The sequence below is a fragment of the Caretta caretta genome, chromosome 8 (genome assembly GCF_965140235.1).
Source record: "Caretta caretta isolate rCarCar2 chromosome 8, rCarCar1.hap1, whole genome shotgun sequence".
NCBI classification, from domain to species: Eukaryota; Metazoa; Chordata; order Testudines; family Cheloniidae; genus Caretta; species Caretta caretta.
In genome coordinates this window covers 9,080,683-9,092,177 of record NC_134213.1, presented here as the reverse complement: position 1 = coordinate 9,092,177, position 11,495 = coordinate 9,080,683, and the positions used below count along the sequence as shown (strand labels likewise).

At 40.6% G+C, this 11,495-nt stretch overlaps 1 protein-coding gene across 5 annotated transcripts in view; it reads right to left on the bottom strand.

Moving 5' to 3' along the window:
- Positions 1 to 8,834: 8,834 nt before the first annotated feature.
- The window catches only part of RASGEF1C (RasGEF domain family member 1C), a 118,053-nt gene continuing 115,392 nt past the window's right edge, over positions 8,835 to 11,495 (bottom strand). For all 5 annotated transcript variants that reach the window (XM_048861798.2, XM_048861794.2, XM_075131266.1 and 2 more), the window contains one exon: positions 8,835 to 11,435. In XM_048861798.2, the coding sequence (XP_048717755.1) occupies positions 11,411 to 11,435 (25 nt within the window). In that variant the 3' untranslated portion in view covers positions 8,835 to 11,410. The remainder of the gene's footprint in view (positions 11,436 to 11,495) is intronic.

The window sequence follows — 11,495 nt, the reverse complement described above, 5'->3', positions numbered from 1 at the left end:
AGGAAAGCGTATTTGCTTCTCTGACCAGTCTGGTTGTCAGGGAGAGACAGTGAAGGTCCATTTACATATTAGGTAAACAAAAGGCTATCTTGCTAACAATTCAGGGTGGAGACAGCTTCTATCAGGAAAGAGAAACTTTATCTGGGCTATAAAGACAAGGGGTCTGAACATCAACTGATAAAAAATGGAATCAACTGATTGCTTACAATATTACTGTATTATAAAAGTTTATCGAATGAGGTGTTTTATAAAAGCTTATGACACACTGATGATTAATGTCATTGTAAAATGTATGTATTAGCACTATATAAAGAGTTACGGATACTCACTGATCTTAGGCTTTACAATCTATGTCCAAACAAAGGGAGAAACAAGGTGGGATTGAAGTCTCCAGAAACTGAATATAGGTGAGAAACCTGCTTAGGCAAAGATCTTTTGCCTAGGAAGACAAGGGTGACTAGCTCCTTGTGCTTCTGTGGCAGGTCCTGACTGAGAGAAAATTAGCCATGGCTGGGAAAAGGGAAAATTGGTGAAAGAACTCATCTTGAACAAAGCCTGGCCTGTATCTTGTCAGATTATATTTTAGACTTTTAGATGTATGTTTTCACTTTTATTTGCTTTAACCCTTTCTAACTTTGTTCCATTTACTTCGCATCACTTAATCTATGTCCTATTGTTAATACATTTGTTTTATTGTTACTATAAACCAACTCAGTGCTATGTTTGAAGGGAAGGGTGTGTTTACCCCAGTTAAGTTAATAAGCTGTAGTGTGCTTTTCTCTTTTTACAGGAACAACAAACCTTATTATTTCTCTGAGTGGTCCAGGAGAGGGCTGGGGATTGCAGAACACATGGTTTTGGGGAAATTCAGGACTGGGAGTATGTTGGGGTACCCTTGCTGCTTGTAACCATTCAAAGTTTTTTAGCTCAGAACCAACACCTTAAACTATACCCAGAAAGCAACAGGCAGCCAGTGCAGACCTCAAAGCACTGATGCCATGCTGATAGTGAGATACATGCTTAACAAACAGTATCTCATGCGCTGCATCAGCTTTAGATTCTGAAATGATCCCTTTTTAAAGGCTAAAAGGGACTGTACATCTCTACCTCTTTATCCCTCACCTAGCATCAGTGGCCAATTTATTACTGTCTTTGTCAGGCTTTATAATGAATTGTACAGTCTAAAAATTGTTTATCTCCATTTATGAATACAGCCTCAATTCCTCATAACAAATTGACCAAACATTACATTCTCTCACTTTGTTCGCTAGGTGATTCTCTGGCTCTCACAGAGAATATGAAAGTTTTTTCCTGTTTCTAAATTCTTTTGTGGCAATTTGGTGTCTAGGTTGACTAATTATATTATCATGGACAGACTTAAACAAATGGCTAACAGATTGTCCTCAGGGTTTCTCTCCTACATAACACCAGAAAGCCTTGCAGTAATACAATTGATTTCCTATCTAAGCCAGAAAGGTACAACCACTCATCCTCCATGCCATTATTAACCATGGGAGAATTGATTGGAACTCTAAATAGAGAGAATATATGCATCACTCAGCAACAGTGAATCAATGAGACCCTCTACTTCTTATTCCTGATGGGGCCCAAAATTGGTGGATCCAGTTGATTGATTTCAGTGGAACTACTTTCAAAATCAGAGAGGAAGGGTGGCAGATTCTGGTTCCATATAACTTGTTATAGATCAATATTGACCAATAGGCACTTGATATCTGTGGGAACATGGAATTTTCGATAATGAATAACGTTTGGTATCCTGCTTCCAGCACTGATGCTGGAGAGGTAAGCAAACCCTTGGTGTAGTGCACCTGACCACATGTACAGTTCTGTACAGTGGAAAATTTTCTTCCTGACTCCTGTGGCACTCAGCACACACACGGAGCCGTGTGATTTGATGAATCCCAACCAACCCAGTTTTTATTAAAGGAACACTGCACACAGCTGAAAGAAGGCACGTCCAAATGAGGGGAAACTGGACCTGAACTATTATTCAAACACATCAGTACTCAGACTCATTTATTTACAAAAAGAAAAGGAGTACTTGTGGCACCTTAGAGACTAACCAATTTATTTGAGCATAAGCTTTCGTGAGCTATAAATTGGTTAGTCTCTAAGGTGCCACAAGTACTCCTTTTCTTTTTGCGAATACAGACTAACACGGCTGCTACTCTGAAACCTGTCATTTATTTACGGTAGCCTTTCTGAGGGGAAATTTAAGTCTCTGAAGATAAAGTGGATATATTTAGGATTTCCTTCCTAGTGACTTGTCCACAGAGCACTCTGTGGAGATGTCATCCTTGGCATAGCAGGGCTGGCAAGACTGACGCATACTCTGGGATTTGTTTCCCCAGAGCAACACCTTCCCACACTAGTACTGAACAGCTAAGGTGTAGCATGGCTTTTACTATAACTGACTGTACACCTAAAGTGAAACATGACTTTAGTGTAGGTGCACAATTTCACTTTCACTCCTGCCAGGTACTAGAGAATAGTCATGCACGTACTGTGGACAAGCATGGCATTTTAGCTTTGTGCGAACTGTTTCATTAAGATTTCCTTGGAGGAAGATTTCTTGGAGGTAAGGCTTTAAACACGGATTCCATCACACTGAAAATCTCATTTCTCCTCTTGTTCTTCAATATGAAGAGGAACTAACATCTAGGGGGTTGGAGGATTAATTATTAGTATTTATTACCATTACAACGACATCTACAATATTCTAAGAGCTTTCCAAACATATGATGACAGTCCCTGCCCCCAGGAGCTCACAATCTCAGAAAACAAGCACTAGAAGGAGAAGGGCGAGGAAGAAAGATAAAGCACAATAACTTTTTTTTTGGTTGCCATTGGCCTGCTACCTAATCAATGCCAGTGACAATTTCTCATGAACATCTTTTTAAAGTGGGTCTCAAGGACCCTCGAGCTTGGGAAAAGGAGAAGGTAGTGGCATTATGGACTAATTCACATGTATGGGTGCTGCAGAAGAAAATGGACAGGTATCTGCATTCTCTTCCTGCCTCTGCCAGTGTCTCTCCTGCAGCTCACTTTACTAGGCTCTCTTGTGCTGCCTGGTGAGTGGGTTTCTGAACATATAATTGTTGTTAACAAAAATGTAGCCATTCATTTAATTGGATAAAGCAACATATTTGAGAGCAGCACTTCAAACATCGCAACTGTGTGTGCGGTGTGCAGAACAAAATGCTTGCACACAAACTGTTACATCAGTTAAAAAAGGAACGTAATATAAACAATAAGGGGAACAAAAATCACATTTGTTTTGATGATTACTATTTAGTTTTCCTTTCTGTTCAGCAGGTGACAGTGGTGGCACATCAGTAGTGGGAATTAGGCTGTGGTATTCTAGGAGTGTCGTATATAGAGAATAAAATCTGTGAGCGTATTTTCACCCAACGTGACAGGTTTATGTAGGCAGAATTATGTATCAAAGGTGGAAATAGCCTATCTACAAATGGCTTTTTTTGAGGGGGTTGTTAGCTAACCATGAGGAAATAAAAGCAGAGGAGTTCTAATCTTGGCAAGTTGGGGAAGGGTAATGCTACGGGACAGACTGTGGAAGGGGGAGAGAGATGGTGGCAGTGTTATCCAGCATCCCCAAAAGGGGCAGGTTGGAGGGGAGTGGGACTGCCACCCCTTTTCTATTCTATATAGGTTCTTATACCGCTCAGTGTACTATCTTCCAGTAATAACATGAGTACACAGTTCTCGTGTTATTTGTTCTCCCATCCTCCTCTGCAATCACTAGTTCTTTTGCTACTATGTCTCATAGCCTGCAAAACCTTACTCACTAGAGTAATCTAGCTGAAGACAGTGGGACTTTTCACATGAGTCAGAACTACTCAATAGCAAAAGTCACTTGTGTGAATAAGGATTTGCAAGATTTGAAGTCAGTGATTCAATGGGTAAGGACTACTCACATGAGTAAAAGCAATGCAGGATCAGCTTGCATGTTAAGTAAAAGTAGTACAATTAGAGAGGCAGTGCGATTCAGTGGATAGGACACAGGATGGGACAAGCGACCGGACTTCTATGCCACTAACTTCCTGTGCGACTGGGCACATCACTTTGCTTCTTCAGGGCTGACTCTTACTATGAATGCTTACCACACAGTAAGCATTTCAACTGGTACTACTGAAATGCAAATAACAATAATAATATAATGAAACGTGGTTGTACAAGTGAATTGTATATTAAATGACTGTAAAATCTTCAATCTTCATACCACCTGTGAGTCAGAAGAAGTTGTGGGTCTCGGATTCATGTTTGTAGCAACATTTTCTTAAGGTCTGATAACTAGTAATCAAGACAATCAGTGTTTAGCTTTTATTGTGATGTACAGTGCAGTGCAATCTCATACCTACACAGGAAAAAATAAAACAGTGAAGTGGAAACCCCAGAAAAAACTGCAGAAATTACAAGGTGTTTTTCAATGTATCTGTTTATTTGAAAACTGCCTGGTGCAATCAGGTTTGTCTGTCTTTTTTTAGAGGGACTTTAGAAGTAGCAAGAATTTGCTGTCGGTTCTGATGATCCAGTTACCTAAGTCTCCTCCAAGAATAAAATTGCATATGCATAAAAAACTAAACAGCTAGACCAAAAACATTTAATTGATTTTTTTTTATTTGACACTCACATTACAAAATTTAGAAACCAGAGACAGTTCAGGCAAACTGTTAAAACACAGTATAAATTAGGTTTGTAATATATAAATTCTATACATAGGTAAATTAGCTTGAACATGACTGACAAAAGGGGTCACCACAGCTGTATAAAAAGGCATCAGAGTGGGGTGGATACAATAATCATGAATGCAGGTTAAGACGTTTTCCACAAACAGCTATAAAGCCTACTGATGACCATGCTATTTTTGCAATGTTTATGCAGGGTATAGTATGCACATTGCCATCAAAATTATGTAAGGTCTATGTACAGTCACAAAATCATAATAGCCATTATCAAGTAACCTTCCTGTTGCCTGCCTGTGCAGTTAATATAGTGTCAATATTAACTGAGAACTCCTATTTAACAAAGGGTGTTACTGGGATACCTATTTGACCTGAATATGAAGGAACTTGGGTTTAAAAAGAACAACAACAAAAAACAAAGAAACAAGTGGCAGGAAAAAACACAGCTACTTCAGTACCCGTGCTCAGGTGCTCAGGAGACACTTGCGTTTTTAATACCATATTTCTTTCAATGCCCAGTTTGGTTCTTGCTTTATAAAAATATCTATCACAACATAGTGTCCAGTTTTCTAAGCACAGTTGCGCAGGGAGTTGTATAGCAGAGGGGTAAAAACAGAGTTTTGATAACACCACCGGTAAAATTTGGTAGACGTTTGGAATGTAGAGTAATGCTTTTGAGTCCATTTAGGAGCCAGCTGTAGCAGATGCTGTCACATTTCATAGAACTTGCTAAAAGTGCAACAACTCTTAAATCACATTTCTGTCCTATGCAAGTTGAATACTCACACTTTTTAAGATTCATGACATACATCCCAGTGTTCTGAACCCTGGATGTCGATTTATTTTCCATAATTGTTACACCAGCAGTTTCACTCTTTTTTACAGATTGCCTCCTCGGGGAAGTTACTAATTGCACATGTGTAAGAATCATATCTTTAAAAGCTTCCTTTAATTTAATAGCAGTGAGCTTGTCCCTTTCACTGAGTGTGAAGAGTTAATGGGATAAGTAAAGAAATACTGAACTGTAACAATTCATCCCAGTACAAGATCCAATACATCCTATTGCCAGATACAGGCCATAGAAATCTGAGAGAAAAGCATACTGTAAACTTTAACCAGGCTTGGTCTGCTATAAAAACACATAGGAACTCGTATTCCTCAGCTACCCAGGTTACACCCCCAAACTCGGACTTATCCATGGGTATGTCAAACTTCAGAGAGCCATTATCCGGTTAAAAGAAAAGGAGTACTTGTGGCACCTTAGAGACTAACCAATTTATTTGAGCATGAGCTTTCGTGAGCCACAGCTCACTTCATCAGATGTTTACCGTGGAAACACAAGTACTCCACAAGTACTCCTTTTCTTTTTGCGAATACAGACTAACACGGCTGTTCCTCTGAAACCTGTCATTATCCGGTTAGTCATTCCAGGAAAACAGGAATGTTAAAAGGTGCTCATTATAGGAGTGACATAGTATTGGTTAGATACAGATACCTGATAGGGTTACAGCTGTCTGGAAAGTACCAGTGCTCCAGTACTTTCTGTAGTGAACTGGGTTTAGATGGCAGCCCACAGTGCCTTGAAGGGAGGTTGGCTAGTTCAAATATTTGACTTACAGGATGTTTGAGCGTGTGAATCCAGAGTCTTCCCCCCTTCAGCAAGGCCTGGGAGCTTCACAGAAGTAGGAAGATTTCCTGCTGCTGCAACAGTAGCCTGAGCTGGCTGTTTTATATGGCAGGTGATGCTCTGAAGGGAGACCTACCCCTGGTCTTCTGGCCAAGGGCACTAGGGTATGATTACAGAGCCTGCATATGTCACAGGAGGACATGAAACGTCTACTGAAGTTTTGGAAGAGCTGCTTCTTAGGCAGAAGCCCTCCTCAACAGAGGCAAAGGCATCCAGGAGGAAGTTAGCAACTTTTCTAGGCTCACCCAGATTTCTTCAATTTGCAGGGCAACTATCTGAGTCTGCCCACAATGGCAGAAAGGGAGCACAGATGGGAGTAAGTCAGTCTCAAACAGGAATCATGGCTGAGAGGAGCAGACAGACAACAAGAAAAGTCCCAGCAGTTTTAATTGGTCTGGCCTACTGCTTAGGGTGACCATACATCCCCTTTTGGCTGGGACAGTCCCTTTTTTAAGCCCTGTTCCAGCTGTCCTGACTTTTTTTTTTTTTTTTGGACAAAAGTGGGCATTTGTCCCGTTTGCTCTTGTCAGCTGATCAATGCCAGCCCCAGCCTCGCGGGGGGGAGGGGGCAGCAGGCAGGGCTCGGGTGAGCAGCGACCCCATGAACTGGAACCATAAACTCACTGAACATTAAATCTCACCAAACGAGGGTCAATCCATCCTCATCATCGTATCCACTCACTATACTCCACACCTGAACATAGCCATTATATGAACAACATACCCCCATAGCTCAATGTCTGTACTTTGACCCATCAACCTTTTACCGCCAGTCGGGGATACTGCAGATTATGTATTCCTTACGCCACCCGATCTTAAACCAAACTTCGCACCCATTGATAATCTGTACCTTATTCCCTGATAAACAGAAACTTCTATACTTAAACTCTGTACCGTTCACTTTTTTTAAACATCATCTTAATAAAATTTTTAAATCTGCATAAGCAGTTTTCCCAAATGGAAATCCATTGAAAATAATTGAATTAGAAAGCCATAAGAGTTACCATGAGTTGTCTAGAAATTTCTATGCTTCATAACACCTCAGTGCCTGGTGTTACTAGCTCACTTTCTTGTAGTTCTGAAGAGTTCTTCACCTGTCAGTAATGGGAAACTATTGGAGATTATTTTTTATTATTTTATTGCTGATATAAAATTATTAGAAAACTTTAGGGAAACGTCCACCCCCAAACTGTTAATGGAATCTTCTGTTGCTATTGTCCCCTTACTTATTAAACACGTGAGTGAAGCAAGGCCATCGTGCTCTCATCTATTTTGGGAATTTATTTCTTGGTTGGGCCATGCATAAATCACAGATGTAACTGACAAATTTAGGGCCTGCCCCTGCCCCTGAATCCAGTGGGAGTTTTGCCATTCATGTCAATGAGGGCAGGGCAGGATTTTTAAAGCCTGCAGGCTGCTGAGTGCCCTCACCTCCCACTGAAGTGACCTTGCAGGAAGCAGTCAGTCTCTCTCAGGCTCAAACCTTGAGAGCCAACTTTTACAAAGTGCTCAAAGCCTCATGTGAAGCACGGCTTGTCCTCAATGTTCACTCAAGTCAGTGGGAACTCTGGACGCTCAGCATCTGTGCAAAACAGATCACTTATAAACAGGTGCCTCCATGTGGATTTAAGGGCCAGATTTTTAAAGGTATTTAGATGCCTAAAGATACGATTAGGCATCAAATGGGATTTTCAAAAGCCCCTTGGCACCTAACTCCAATTAATTTAAATGGGATTTAGGCAGCTTGGTTCTTTAGAATATACCACTAGCCGTCAATTGCATCTTTAGGTGCCTAAATACCTTTGTAGATCTGGCCCTTAGGTGCCTAATTTTAATCACCAGGTTTGAAAGTTTTGACCCAACTATTGATCCCCACAAGGATCCCCTGAGACTTAATTCAATAGGTTTTGGAAAGTTCTTTAAGTTCTTGAAATGTGCCGTAGGAGTGCTAAGTATTATTAATTATTATTATTAGAAAAATAATATTTTAGTTCATATCTTCGGAGGAATAGAATCTCAGCTATCCTAGCCTCCTTCTGATTGTTAAAGAACGAATAAAATTTCCACTTTAAAAAGAAAAGGAGTACTTGTGGCACCTTAGAGACTAACCAATTTATTTGAGCATAAGCTTTCGTGAGCTACAGCTCACTTCATCGGATGCATACTGTGGAAAGTGTAGAAGATCTTATTATATACACACAAAGCATGAAAAAATACCTCCTCCCACCCCACTCTCCTCCTGGATTTGTGCTGGAAATGGCCCAACTTGATTATCATACACATTGTAAGGAGAGTGATCACTTTAGATAAGCTATTACTAGCAGGAGAGTGGGGTGGGAGGAGGTATATTTTCATGCTTTGTGTGTATATAATAAGATCTTCTACACTTTCCACAGTATGCATTCGATGAAGTGAGCTGTAGCTCACGAAAGCTTATGCTCAAATAAATTGGTTAGTCTCTAAGGTGCCACAAGTACTCCTTTTCTTTTTGCGAATACAGACTAACACGGCTGTTACTCTGAAACCTGTCACTTTAAAAAGCAGATCGAGCGATACTGCAGTTCCAGACAATAAAAGGAGACCATTAGCACAATGAAGTCATAATATGCCTGCTATAAAGATATATACAGTAAGGAAAATGACCACTCAGAGAGTACACATAAGCCTTAGAATTGTTATGAATATGTCTATGAATACTGCCCTGGATTTGGTTGGAATTTAACAGGTTTCTAATGTCATCATTTTGGAACTGGTTCCATTTCAGTAGCTGTCATTTCTAAATTTTGACTTGTAAAATACGCCTATTGACTATTTTTACACTCACATACAAAAAACCTATTAACAGCATCAAAATAACACTGGTTCCCAGGCTGAAATGATTCTGCATCCACCCCGCAATTAGCCGCTTTGGGCAAAAGCTTGAGTAAACAGAGGAACTCTACAGCAAACTCAATCTCTGACAGACAAAAAGGAAAGGGAGAACCATGGTCCCACCACTGAGAATGCCCTGCCTCTAGCCCTACGTATTTAGATCCAGGAACTATTAGAAAAGTAGCCCAGCCGACGTCAAACCTCATGACAGAGCACAGGAGAGTGGTGGTCTCTCAGGTGGCCATAACCAATATCCTACAGGCCTTTAATTGATCAAAATCAACGCCCTGAATTGCACCCCAGAAGCCAATGTAGCATTATGGGAATAAGTGCAATATATACCCTATGGATAACAATTCAAACAGGCAGTTGCACCCTATACCAGATGAAGCTTCTGAGTGCCTTCAAGGGGAGGCCAACAAGGGAGGACCTTGCAACACACTCAGGTACAGGTTACTATAGCGAGGACAGCAGTGGGAAGTGATGGCTATAACCTTTCTGGCTAAAGCCATACACAGACCCAGCCAACTTTCTCATGAGCCTTGTTTGTTTGTTTTTTATACCCAACAGCAGTTCTGATAAGTTATGCACATGATTCTTCGCTCTTTACTGGGGGAAGTTACCATTGACTTCAATGTAGAACTGAACGCGTTATGCTAGTCAGAAAAACAGACTGGGACAGCTAAAATGCCAACACTAAGCCTGTAATTAAAGGAGGAGGAGTTCAGTAGCACGTGGCATTTTTTATTTCCGTTATGCTTTTGCGTGGTTCTTTTTTCGAACCTGACCCCTGCCTATCTTTATGTCCTTATGCTCACAAACAGTACCGTGGGACTGCTCATGGAAGTGAAACAGGTGAAGTCCTCTAGTTTGCTTTGCTCTAGTTTTAGAGTTCTGGTTTGCACCTGGTCTAAACCCAATTCATTTGCAGTCATTTCATGTTTATATTACAATAGCACCTTGGTTTCTGCAAACACAAAGGCAGATGCGGTCCCCGCTCCAAAAAGCAAACGTCTCCAGGGAAAGGAAGTGGTGAGCACAGTCCAGCACATAAAAAGTCAGAGTAAAAATGGGGCGTTGCTAAGTCTTTACTCTAGTGCATTGGCACACAGAGGGAAACCTCTTCATCTCTCAAATGCACTGCTGAGTCCAAAAATCTAGGCTGCTCTTCCTCCCCTGCCCCGCTCCGCTCCCTGTGTCCCAATATCATGTTGCACTGGAACCAAAGCTAAAGTGAGGAGACAGAACAAACCCAATGAGTTTCCTCACACAATCACCTTCTATCACCTGCCAATAAGGTAAGGCGCCTTAAAAACACCGCTCTCAGCATCAACAGAATTAAGGAATAGTTTAAACAGAGGTAAGTAGGACTTGGAGCCATTTGCTTCCCACAGCTTTCAGTGTAAGCAGGACATCTGTATTTTGTCTCATCTTTAGTTCACGCCCCAGAGAAGTCTGCCAAGATTCACAGTAAGAAAGGCAAGAACAATTGGAGAAAGAAGAAATAACTAATTTTCACAGTTCAAATCATTCTATGTAAAAATTCATGGGGTTTGCATGACTTTTCATGCAGATGTGGTTTACATGAGTTTTTATCCATGGGCAGCTTATCTCCGCTGAAGTCAGTGCATTGTTCAACAAGGCAGGAGGCTGCTGTTGTAAAATAAAATCCTTCTTTCCTTCCTTAGCAATTAACCAGATTGCTGTTGCATTTTACTATACTCAGAAAGGATTTAGGGCGCTGCTGTTTGAAGCACCTGCTTCTGAAATGTGCACACTGCGTCTTTAGTTTTCCATTGACGACCATTCTCTGTTGCAGCACCATGACTCTCCTTGCTCTTGTTTTGTTTCCTTCTGACACAAGGTTACAGTGATACTGACATAATTTGTGGCCATCCCAAAACTATCTGTTGTCCTTCCTCTCTTGAGTAATTAGAAAAGCATAACTGTGCATATGGTAAGTCAATTCTGTTAATTTCAATGGATGAATCCAGTTCATCACATTAAGCAGTCCAAAAATAAAAAGGAAGAAAAATAAAAACTAAATCCCAAATAGGCATCTTTGGAATCAGTAGTGCAAAATATTTTTGCTGATTTTTTTCTTGTCGTACTGCAATAATCTGAGTCTTCAAGTCTTTCCTAAAATAGTAGACCTGCAAATATGAAACATTACAATAATGAAGATTAAACAAAGAAGCATGCATAATTAGTGC